The following is a 12,777-nucleotide window of genomic DNA, read 5'->3' on the forward strand; positions in this document are numbered from 1 at the left end:
TATATATTTTTTTTTTTACTTTTAGCACTAATATAGGATCAACAGAATGATATGAGCCTGAATAAATACCCATAATTTGACACAATAATAATTTTTTTGGTAAACTTCCCCTTTAATAAAGGTCATAAATGTAAAATCCAGTGCACAAAGTGTTTTAATTAACAGAGGGTGTGCAGAGTCAGAAACCACATATGTGTGTGAGATGCGAGTCAAATTACACTATTTTTGCTCTGTCTGCTCCTGCAATGGCAGCTGGGGCATTAACCACTGATGCATCAATGCATGACACACTCACTCTCTCACAATCATCTGCACACACAACATACAAACACGCACAACACAGAGACAGATGCATCAGAGCATGCAGGAAATGGGTGGCATTGGTATAATCAGACACCGGTACACCATGACCCACAGTAAACCTTGTATGTTTTATCCAAGAGACTGTACTGTTGTGTGTGTCTGTGTGTGTTTTAGGGTTTGGAATGGAAGCCACTCTACTCTTGGTTGTTGGTTTCTCACATACCAAAGGAATAGCCATTTCTTTCCTTGTACTGGCTGTTGGCTTCAGTGGATTTGCAATTTCAGGTTAGTAAAAGAAAAGAATAAAGACAAAACACACTAAAGAAATAATTTAGCTTTTGTGTACACTACCATTCAAATGTTTGGGGTCAGTAGGATTTTTTCATGTTTTTAGTGTCTTATGCTCTCCAAGGCTGCATTTATGTGATCAAAAATCTCGTGAAATATTATTACAATTTAAAATACTGTTTTCAAGTGAATTTTCAGCATCATTACTCCAGTCTTCGGTGTCACATGATCCTTCAGAAATCATTCTAATATGCTGTTTTGCTGCTCAGGAAACATTTCTTCTTATTATCAATGTTGAAAACAGTTGTGCTGCTTAATATTTTTGTGGAAGCCGTAATACTTTTTTCCCAGCATTCTTTGATGAATAGAAAGTTCAAAAGAACAGCATTTATTTTAAACTGAAATCTTTTGTAACATTATAATTGCCTTTACTGTCATTCTTGATCAATTTAATGCATCCTTGCAAAAGAAAAGTATTAATTTCTTTAAAAAAAAAAAAAAATCTTAATGACCCCAAACTTTTCAACAGTACTGTTTATCACTCTGCTGCATCCATTGAGGACAAGTATTATCCCTAGTTACTCAGATACTATATATTCTATGGAAGCCTATTTATGCCTTTTTATTAAAAAAGATAAATAGGATAATGATTATAATCAAATATAAAAGTGACATTATGAGATATGAAGTAACATTGTTAGACATAAAGTCACAAATACAAAATTTAAAATTACTTTAAAAGAAATAAAATCTCATCGTGAGATATAAGTTCGCAATTATGAGAAATAAAGTTGCAATTGTAAGATGTAAATTTGCAGTTTTAGATACTTGTTAAGATGCATGTATTGCAAATACATTCCTCTTACATTCTTTCCCTTTCAGGGTTTAATGTGAATCATCTTGACATTGCGCCACGTTATGCCAGTATCCTGATGGGAATCTCCAATGGAGTGGGAACTTTGTCAGGAATGGTGTGTCCTCTCATAGTTGGAGCCATGACCAAACATAAGGTACATACTAATATCACACAAATTTCACATGTCAAATAATTGATTTCTGTTGTTTATTGTTGTTGTTAATTGGTTTTATTTATTTACTCATTCATTTATTTTTGCCTGTAGACACGTGAAGAGTGGCAATATGTCTTCCTCATTGCAGCACTGGTGCATTATGGGGGTGTGATCTTTTATGGTATGTTGTGTTCAGACAGCTAGTCATAATTTCAACATGCAAACATGTTGAAATCTCTTTTTATTTCACAAATAATGAATATTCTAAATAATTTTTGTCATTTCTCTCCTGAAATGCTGGATTTGAATATGTTCTCAGGGATCTTTGCATCAGGTGAGAAGCAGCCATGGGCGGATGCTGAGAATACCAGTGAGGAGAAGTGTGGCATTCTGGGAGAGGACGAACTAGCCAATGAAACGGAAGAGCTGTACAGGACTGGTGGACAGTATGGAGCTATAAATAATCCCCATTCTGGTGGTCCGAATGGAGGAGGTTCTGGGGCAGGATGGGTATCAGATTGGGATAAAACAGAAGAATATGTTCAACCAGTCGGGACAAATAGTTATTTATATAGCGGAGAGGGAGAGAGAGAGCTCACATAGTGGGAAGAAACCACTTAGAGTCGATATCTAAGAGTTATAAAGAGGAATAAAGATCAATACAGAGTAAATAAATAGACACAGTGAGTGAGTGAATGTGTGAGTGTGTGAATAAGCAAATGAGTTTCCAAACTGATGATCAGATTATGTGATGATTGTTCTATAAACATACACACTGAAGTGTATGTGTGTGTAGATGTGAGTCATTTGTGTCAGATTGAGAATACAGTGGTGCTCTGTGAATTATATGTTCAGTATTATAGGCTTCCTGCCAAAATCACTGTAATGCAATTAAAATGACAGTGATGTTAGACATGTTTATGGTTGTGGTGTACGAGTATACAGTATCTGAGCTTTTGTGTGTGCTCATGGTGAGTGTTTGTGTAAATTTCCGTACTGTGCTCAGTTTCTTTTGTTTTATCCAGTGCTTTAAATGGTTTAAAAGGGTTCAAGCAAATCTGTGGATGTGTAGACATTTATTTGATCATAAGTTTGTGCACTTATATCCATATATCCAATATCCTTAAAGGGACAGTCACTGAAAAAGACAATTCTGTCATTATTTACTCTTTATGTGGTTTATAAGTTTGTTTATATGTGTGTGTGTGTGTGTGTTAAATATTTTACATATATTGTAGAAATTAGGTTTAATTCATTTTGGGCTAAACTAGTCCTTTCAACATGACCGTATGTGTGTGCGAGTTTAAACAACCCAGATCTTCATCATTGGGTGAGTGCACAAGTGTTTTCATCGTTTGATGTACTATATTACTCACATATACACATTTTCACAAGCTTACACACAGTACATGCACACATATTCAATCAATCTGTGGATGAATCTGTTTTATGCACATTAAAGGTTTACTGATATTACTGCCATGCAAATTTATAGTCATTTAACAAGTTTGTTTGCCCATATAATCTTAAGGAAATTGTGTGTAAACTTATTTGGCTTGCTGTCCACTGATGAGGGGCTTGATGAAGCAGCTTCAACTCGAGCTCTGATATACCCCCAGGGACTTGATATAGGATGATTACCTCCAATGGAGTGGGAACTTTGTCAGGAATGGTGTGTCCTCTCATAGTTGGAGCCATGACCAAACATAAGGTACATACTAATACCACACAACCTTCACATGTCAAATAATTGATTTCTATAGTTTATATTGTTGATAATTGGCTTGATTTATTTATTTTTGCCTGTAGACACGTGAAGAGTGGCAGTATGTCTTCCTCATTGCAGCACTGGTGCATTATGGGGGTGTGATCTTTTATGGTATGTTGTGTTCAGACAGCTAGTCATAATTTCAACATGCAAACATGTTGAAATCTCTTTTTATTTCACAAATAATGAATATTCTAAATAATTTTTGTCATTTCTCTCCTGAAATGCTGGATTTGAATATGTTCTCAGGGATCTTTGCATCAGGTGAGAAGCAGCCATGGGCGGATGCTGAGAATACCAGTGAGGAGAAGTGTGGCATTCTGGGAGAGGACGAACTAGCCAATGAAACGGAAGAGCTGTACAGGACTGGTGGACAGTATGGAGCTATAAATAATCCCCATTCTGGTGGTCCGAATGGAGGAGGTTCTGGGGCAGGATGGGTATCAGATTGGGATAAAACAGAAGAATATGTTCAACCAGTCGGGACAAATAGTTATTTATATAGCGGAGAGGGAGAGAGAGAGCTCACATAGTGGGAAGAAACCACTTAGAGTCGATATCTAAGAGTTATAAAGAGGAATAAAGATCAATACAGAGTAAATAAATAGACACAGTGAGTGAGTGAATGTGTGAGTGTGTGAATAAGCAAATGAGTTTCCAAACTGATGATCAGATTATGTGATGATTGTTCTATAAACATACACACTGAAGTGTATGTGTGTGTAGATGTGAGTCATTTGTGTCAGATTGAGAATACAGTGGTGCTCTGTGAATTATATGTTCAGTATTATAGGCTTCCTGCCAAAATCACTGTAATGCAATTAAAATGACAGTGATGTTAGACATGTTTATGGTTGTGGTGTACGAGTATACAGTATCTGAGCTTTTGTGTGTGTGCTCATGGTGAGTGTGTGTGTAAATTTCCGTACTGTGCTCAGTTTCTTTTGTTTTATCCAGTGCTTTAAATGGTTTAAAAGGGTTCAAGCAAATCTGTGGATGTGTAGACATTTATTTGATCATAAGTTTGTGCACTTATATCCATATATCCAATATCCTTAAAGGGACAGTCACTGAAAAAGACAATTCTGTCATTATTTACTCTTTATGTGGTTTATAAGTTTGTTTATATGTGTGTGTGTGTGTGTGTTAAATATTTTACATATATTGTAGAAATTAGGTTTAATTCATTTTGGGCTAAACTAGTCCTTTCAACATGACCGTATGTGTGTGCGAGTTTAAACAACCCAGATCTTCATCATTGGGTGAGTGCACAAGTGTTTTCATCGTTTGATGTACTATATTACTCACATATACACATTTTCACAAGCTTACACACAGTACATGCACACATATTCAATCAATCTGTGGATGAATCTGTTTTATGCACATTAATATCCAATATCCTTAAAGGGACAGTCACTGAAAAAGACAATTCTGTCATTATTTACTCTTTATGTGGTTTATAAGTTTGTTTATATGTGTGTGTGTGTGTGTGTGTTAAATATTTTACATATATTGTAGAAATGAGGTTTAATTCATTTTGGGCTAAACTAGTCCTTTCAACATGACTGAATGTGTGTGCGAGTTTAAACAACCCAGATCTTCATCATTGGGTGAGTGCACAAGTGTTTTCATCCTTTGATGTACTATATTACTCACATATACACATTTTCACAAGCTTACACACAGTACATGCACACATATTCAATCAATCTGTGGATGAATCTGTTTTATGCACATTAAAGGTTTACTGATATTACTGCCATGCAAATTTATAGTCATTTAACAAGTTTGTTTGCCCATATAATCTTAAGGAAATTGTGTGTAAACTTATTTGGCTTGCTGTCCACTGATGAGGGGCTTGATGAAGCAGCTTCAACTCGAGCTCTGATATACCCCCAGGGACTTGATATAGGATGATTACAAAGGGCAAGGTACCTAAAATGAAGGTGGAGATTGGGGAGGTGGAGGGATGCTGGAACAGCTGAGACTGGAGAGAGGTAAGCAGCTGCTTATATACTCTGGCTGTTGATTGAAAGATTAGATGGGCTCGCTCCTCCCTAACTTACGTTAAGGAACTTCATTTACACAGTACATTTACATTTATCCAAAAGGTAGATGGGAACTGAACCCATGATTTTGGCATTGCTGATGCCACACTCTGCTGTTTGAGCAACAGGAATGCCAAAAGTCCAAATATATGGACCCACACAAACACAGAAATAAACAAAATGCCAGGTGAATTACAAGGAGTAAGTGCCGAAATTCTGAGATTCTAGATCAGTGTGGGAAGTTGGTGGGTTGTAGTCTCAGCATTCGCAGATTTCTCCTCATCGTGTACATCCATTTAGAGGCCACTCAATCAGAGTGCAGTATGAGTTTAGGGAACCAATCAGTCTGATTCTGCCCCATAATTTGATGTTATTCTGCTTCATGTGTTTGTATTTTTTTGCACTTCTTACCTGAACATTTAATTTGTTTCTTTCTTTTGTTTTCCTAAATGTAACTTGACTTGTCAGCACAATATAAACAAAACAACTAAAAATGTTTCCCTTTGGAGAAAAAAATAGTATATAATAATATAATAACAATAAAAAAAGTGTACAAATTGTATATGTGAAAAAATTCCCTGTGTACAATAAAACTAATTAAATGTATTAAGTGTGTAGCATTCATTCTTTGCAATAATAACCGATCAAACAGGCACAAGAAACTGTTCGAGACAGCAGACGTGTGGTAGGCGATGTGTTTGTATGAATCTGCATTACAATACAAGCCAAATTCCATTTTTTTCCAGCATCACTCTGATTACTTGCCCACGTGCGTCAGTTTTTTTCTGCTTACACCTTTATTCATCTCTCCATTCTGCCCTCCATAATGCTCCTCTCCACCCACAGAGGGCATCTGCTGTCCTCGAATCTTTGCCTAAAATCACCAAGATAATCCCTCTATCCATCTGTCATTCAGAGAGAGAGAAAGCATCTTTGCACCAGAGAGTTTTTTGTTGTGTTGTTGTCAGTGACAGCTAGTGGTCAAAATGAATAAATTAAAATAAACTCAAATAATAGCGTTTTATTTGACCAGATTTAGCTTCAAGTAGATTTGGTAAAAGGCTTTACATTGCCAAAGCACTTTTAACATTAAATTATAGACATACATATTTACACATGCTAAACAAAATAAAATAAGAATGTATAATAATTAGAAGGAAAAGGCAAAAGCATTACACAATTTGTTTAAATACTCAACACAATTTTTTTTTTATTGGGATCATTTGTATTATTATTTCTTAGATTATTTATTAGACTTTTGCAATTGACTACAGTTTCCCCTTTCATGGTGAATTCCTCAATCATTGTAAGCCCTCTGCAGACTGCATTAATAAAATTATTATTTGCAAAATGCATTATTTGTAAATGCAATTAGGTTTAAGAAACTAGCACTAAATGTATTTTCTGAGGTATATTTTATGTTCTTTTAAGGGCTAGGTGAAACGTACAGCGATTACTGTATGAACGGAGACCTTTGATGGCGTGCATCTTTGGCCTTTTAATATGTAAAACGAATCCCATTGGTCCATATTCACGGGGCGGGACATGAGAAAGAAATTGGAAAGAGGCATTGCACTACCATTGGTCAATTCTTACTTCCGTTTATTCCTCGCCCAATAGAATTCAAAAATCCGACGGGCCGGCTAAATCTCATTGGTCATCTCCTCCAGTGATCCCACCCCCTCCTCGCCCTCAATGAATCTGGGAGAGTCTAGCCGAGAGGAGCTGCTAATGCCTCTAAGGGCGGATTTATTTGGGTTATCGTGAAATTTGTACAGAGTAGAGAAACATATTTAAAACAAGAAGGTTTTTTGTGTTTTTTTACGGGTGGACTTTCATCAGCCCGAATAATTCCAGCCTGTCTTCGACTCTCGGGAGAGTTTAGTTGTCTGGTCGATCGTAATGTGGCTCAGGGGCTAATCCTTGGACTTCATTCAATTCTAATTCAACTCGAGGCGCTTCGTTTGGGCGAGCCGAACTGATTTAACAACCACACGCGAGGTAAAATACACAAATAAGCCGATAAATAACTTCTTACCTGTTGATATAAGTTGAGATAAAGCTATAAGGAGCTCTTGTTTCCGTGTGTTTCTTGCCGGCTAAGTAAATGTGATAGGAACGGAGTAAACAATATCTTAAAGCTTAGTCTTAAATGTCTTCAAATATTATTTGTTGACGTAATGCAGCGACTTAAAATCTCAGTCAACCACCTTATGTAATATGTATGTTCTTTTCCGGTTATTAAAGGGACAGTTCGCCCAGAAAACGAAAATTGTGTCATCATTTACCCACCCTCATGTTGATCCAAGCCCATATGACTTTTCTTTCTTCCGTTGAACACAAAAGGAGACGTTACGCAGAATGACAGCCTCGGTCACCATTCTCTTTCAGTGCATTTGTTTTCCATACAGTGAAAGTGAACTTATCTTGTTTTAAGTTCAGTCTTTTAACGCTGGCAAAATAGTATCAGGCAGAGTAAGAAGCTTGTATCTGTAAAGGTTATGTTTTTCCCAAGTAGCTTCTGATTAAATCCATTAAGACTACTGTTTTCTGTTTCTAACCCTCTTCACATTCACCCTCTCTCATCCAGAATGACAGAATACAAGCTGGTAGTTGTTGGGGCTGGTGGCGTTGGGAAAAGTGCACTGACCATCCAGCTTATTCAGAATCACTTTGTAGACGAGTATGACCCCACTATTGAGGTACGAGTTCACCTTCTTTAAAGGGATAGTCCACCCCAAAATGAAATTTGTATCATCATTTACTTCCTCCTTATTTCGTTTCAAACATCTATGAATTTCTTTCTTCTGTGGAACACAAAACAAGATATTTTCAAGAATGCTGGCAGTCAATCTGTTTTGTGTACCATTGACTTTCATTTCAAAATAATTATGGAAGTCAGTGGGACCCAAAACTGTTTGACTATCAACATTCTTCAAAATATCTTCTTTCATGCTCCCCAGAAGAAATAAATGCGTGCAGGTTTGAAATGACATGAGGGGGAGTAAATAATGACAATTTTCGTTTTTGGGTGGACTATCCCATTAAGATTTTTAAGTCTTTTTTTGTTGTTGTTATTGTTTTTCCAAAAATAAATAATGTATTCAGAGTATAACATGTGAATTCTTTGTTGATCATATTAATGTGTAAAAACTCAGATTTTTACGTCTATTCCATGCAGGATTCTTACAGAAAGCAGGTTGTGATTGATGGAGAGACGTGTTTGCTGGACATCCTGGACACCGCAGGTCAGGAGGAGTACAGTGCCATGAGAGACCAGTATATGAGGACAGGAGAGGGCTTTCTGTGTGTGTTTGCCATCAACAACGCAAAGTCCTTTGAGGACGTACATCTTTACAGGTATACAGCCAAACACATTAGAATAGACTGATATACGTAAAGGATATTCAGCATCAGTTACCATCAAAAATATTCTTCCAGACTTAAAGCGATAATCCCCCCAAAAATGAAGATTGACATTATTTACTCACCCTTGTGTCATTCCAAAACCACATGACTTTTCTTCTGTGGATTTTTCTGAGGATTTTGAAGAATGTTGGTAACCAGTTTCCGGTCCCTTTGACTTCCATTGTATGGACAAAAAATACAATAGAAGTCAATTGGAATGGAAACATTTTTGGGTGGACTATCTTTTAAATACTCTTATATTATATTTTTGTTTTGTGGATCTCAAGATGGGTGTGTTGGGTCTGTGTCGACTAACCGCAAATAAAGCGTTTCACTTCCTGAAAACTTCAAATGTGATCAAATGGAAAAGTTTCTAGACTGATTTTGAGCTAAAAATGAGATGTCAATTCAGTGATTTGCAGTTGATGAGTAAGGAAACCAGTGTGTGATTAGAGAAAGTCCTAGCAGAAATTCACTAATCAGTCTGTGTGAAAAAATCAACCATTTTGTTTCTGTGCAGGGAGCAAATAAACCGTGTCAAAGACAGTGACAATGTCCCGATGGTGCTGGTGGGGAACAAATGTGACCTGGCCTCTCGTACTGTAGAGATGCGTCAAGCCCAAGAGCTCGCCAGAAGTTACGGGGTCCCGTTTGTCGAAACATCTGCCAAGACGCGACAGGTGGGTGGCACTGATTTACACAAAACAGATTTTTGCATTCCACTGCTCTGCTTTTCTATTGTTTTTCTGTGTGAACTTCTGCTAAACAGGGGTGTTTGACCGTTGCACTCATGTCTTGGGTCTTTTGCAGCATCTTGCACATGACGCACCATTCTAAAAACAGTGCTCAAGTTAAAATAAGTTAAAAAACGTGTTTATACAAGACATTTTACATCTATTCCATGCAGGATTCTTTAACTTGATATTGAGTTAGTGTATAAAAGCAATATCACACTCATAAGTCATGCTGTTGGTCTGAATACCATCAAATTATTCAGAACAATAGCCATCTTAGGGGTGATTCGCACAGAACACGTTTTTGCATTTGAAAATGCGAGAGACAGGACAGTCGAGTGAAAAAACACAAGGTCTCTGGCAAAGGTGCCCAAACGGTTTCCTACAATTTTTTTTTTAGACACAATCACTTATACTCAGGCCCGGCGCCAGGATGCATGACTTGGGGTGGCTTTTATATTTCTTGGGGGGGCCGAAGCAGGTGGGGGAGGGGGGGTCTCTGGCAAAGGTGCCCAAACGGTTTCCTACAATTTTTTTTTTTAGACACAATCACTTATACTCAGGCCCGGCGCCAGGACGCATGACTTGGGGTGGCTTTTATATTTCTGGGGGGGGCCGAAGCGGGGGGGGGGGGGGGGGTTTAAGGTTTGCGCTTAGTTTCAAGTGAGCACTCAAAATACATTATTTGGGTAACACTTTACAATAATTAACTAACACTTTAATACATTAACTAACATTAACTAATGGAACCTTATTGTAAAATGTTACAATTATTTGTTGGAGTGTCATATACGTTCACAAAAACACTTAAACAGAAAAGCAAGCAGGTGCGTGATTTGGCATGGCAACCAATAGAAATAATTAAAGGGATCATATGATGCGATTAAAATTTTTCCTTTCTCTTTGGAGTGTTACAAGCTCTTGGTGCATAAAGAAGATCTGTAAAGTTGCAAAGACTAAAGTCTCAAATCCAAAGAGATATTCTTTATAAAAGTTCAGAGTCAGCCACACCTACCTAAAACGGCTTGTTCTAACACCCCCCCACATATCTACCTCACTATGTGGGAAGATTTGCATAACGCCGCCCAAATGTTCACGCAAAGAAAGAAGGCATAACTTTTAGTCTCACTGTAGTATTGTTGACGCTGCAGCCATGTCGTGAAGACGCTGTGTGCTTCGTTGTGAAAGCGAAACTACTTTGTTTGGTCTTTCAAAAGAGGACGATATCCACTTTGTCACGCCTAGAGCTTATCTGTGCTGGTCGCTGAGGGAATACATCAACTTTCACCGTAGACGAAGTGGAGTCCAGCCCGGGGTTCATGTGTCAGACTCTGCAAAAGATGTGAGATGCATGTGCAACAATCAAAGATTTTTTCATCAAGCAAATTTTGAAAAAAACAAACAAACAACAGAATGGCAGCACGTGTGCTGTGTGAATGTTTCCTAACAATGTATGAATGTGGCTGCATTAGATGATGAAATATCAAACCAAGTGGTTGAGAAACATCAAGCTGAATATTACAGAGCAGTTTGATAAGTTTTGAGATTATAAAACAGTGTACCAGACTTCAGTCACACATGCCCTCTCCAAAACCCAGCCCACCAGAAACATGCCAGCAAACCTGAAGACACAATGATGGTGATGACCGCACAAGTGTGCCTTTGTTTATTTTTACTTTAATCAGAGTAAAAGTATCATGTTTGTAATTTCATAATCCAAACTTAAACAAACTTTTGTGATTTTTCTTCAGCATGTTGCTAAAAAGCACCATTTGTTCTAAATCTATCTTGTCTTTTTCTGTCTGCAGGGAGTTGAAGAGGCGTTTTACTCTCTCGTGCGGGAGATCCGAAGATACAAGGAGACTAACCGCAGCAATAAGAAGAGCAAAAAGCACACACAGAGACGTTGCACTCTTTTATAGCGATACACACGTACAGCCTTGGACTGCACCCCCGTGATAGCAATGCACTCAAGGTCACAGACACACACACACACACACACTACTGTAGCATTACACACACATACACACCCCATTTCCTTTTCTTATCACTCTCTCTTTCGCCACCAGCCTTTGAGGAATAGGAACCTGACTGGCTATTGTATGTGTTTGTATGTATGTGAGCATGAGACCTCAATGAGAATCGAGCAACTGTGGAATTGATTTGGAAAAGACAGTTTTTGATGTGACTATCAAACTTGGATAAAATGGTCTCGAGTGGACTCATCAACCTTATGCTGCTGCTTCCCCTTCTGTGCTAAAAGGACCTGATGTGTGTCATAGTTTTACAGTCGTACTTTAAAATCACAGCAGCAAGGAACTTTGACCTTTATAACAAATTAATGAGGTGGTGAAGGGATATACTTTAAGTCGGTAATGGGTAACTCTTTTTAAGTAAGCCTGATCATGTCTCATCTCCTCAAAACTTTGTGAGCCAATCAGCACATCCGCTTGGTTCTGTTAACGGTGGTCGGGAATGAGGAAGCTCAAAAGTCCCCTAAAGTTTTTGTGGCCTGTGGGAAAGCACAGTAGAACAAGTGGTCACCGCATTCAAAACCACTAATATAATGTTTTGTACTCCTTAAGAAGTGTTTCCACCTCATGCATTGTGGGATTTATTTAGAAAATGTTTTCAGTACTTGCTAAAAATGTAATTTCACCATCAAAGGGGGTTTCTTTTATTTTCACTATTTTTCTTTGCATTCATCACCATCCCAGAATCCATTTCTCCCTAGGTTTTTTATTGTTCTCATGGCTTGGAATAAAACTGAACTGTCCTACACATAATGTAGGTCTTCTATAATTATAAAATTCAGAAAAATCAAGCTCGCTTTTTAATTTTTCCCAGCAGTATTTTAAGGTATAATCCTGCATTTTTGTAAAAGTTAATATTGAACCATTTCAGTACACATACCAGCATTGTATTGGACATTAACATATCATGTATTATGATGAATTGTGTAAAATGCCAGTTGTTCCCACCTGTGATGAGGCTTGGTTGGGTAGGGCAATACATTTTTTTTCCTGTTTCTCTGTTTTATTTTTTAGATTGACTGGAGAGACAGTAATAGTTTTGGTTCAGGCTAAACATGTGACCAAAACTTGTGATGCATTCCCTTTGCCACATTGATAACTAGTTATATGTTTTGTGAATAAAGAGACTTTTAGCCAGATGACTGTAATTTCCTCAATATTCAAACCTCCAATTATATTTGA

The 12,777-nt window shown here is 37.5% G+C and overlaps 3 protein-coding genes across 3 annotated transcripts in view; all 3 read left to right on the forward strand.

Annotated features, from left to right (window-relative positions):
• LOC107560741 (vesicular glutamate transporter 1-like) overlaps positions 1-2,783 on the forward strand; it is an 11,377-nt gene extending 8,594 nt beyond the window's left edge. Inside the window, exons 10-13 of the mRNA XM_016244998.1 lie at positions 478-588; positions 1,474-1,601; positions 1,713-1,782; positions 1,921-2,783. Of these exons, the coding sequence (XP_016100484.1) occupies positions 478-588; positions 1,474-1,601; positions 1,713-1,782; positions 1,921-2,204 (593 nt within the window). The 3' untranslated portion in view covers positions 2,205-2,783. The remainder of the gene's footprint in view (positions 1-477; positions 589-1,473; positions 1,602-1,712; positions 1,783-1,920) is intronic.
• Positions 2,784-3,248: 465 nt separating this feature from the next.
• Positions 3,249-4,752, forward strand: LOC107560752 (vesicular glutamate transporter 1-like). The gene is made up of 3 exons (XM_016245010.1): positions 3,249-3,312; positions 3,411-3,480; positions 3,619-4,752. Exons 1-3 carry the CDS (start codon positions 3,271-3,273, stop codon positions 3,900-3,902), a joined length of 396 nt encoding a protein of 131 aa, XP_016100496.1. The 5' UTR covers positions 3,249-3,270; the 3' UTR covers positions 3,903-4,752.
• Positions 4,753-7,113: 2,361 nt separating this feature from the next.
• LOC107560753 (GTPase HRas-like) lies at positions 7,114-12,734 on the forward strand. Its single transcript, XM_016245011.1, has 5 exons — positions 7,114-7,421; positions 8,011-8,122; positions 8,602-8,780; positions 9,349-9,508; positions 11,371-12,734. Exons 2-5 carry the CDS (start codon positions 8,012-8,014, stop codon positions 11,482-11,484), a joined length of 564 nt encoding a protein of 187 aa, XP_016100497.1. The 5' UTR covers positions 7,114-7,421; position 8,011; the 3' UTR covers positions 11,485-12,734.
• Positions 12,735-12,777: the final 43 nt, after the last annotated feature.

The sequence above is a fragment of the Sinocyclocheilus grahami genome, unplaced genomic scaffold (genome assembly GCF_001515645.1).
Source record: "Sinocyclocheilus grahami isolate Dianchi unplaced genomic scaffold, SAMN03320097.WGS_v1.1 scaffold741.1, whole genome shotgun sequence".
Taxonomy (NCBI): Eukaryota; Metazoa; Chordata; class Actinopteri; order Cypriniformes; family Cyprinidae; genus Sinocyclocheilus; species Sinocyclocheilus grahami.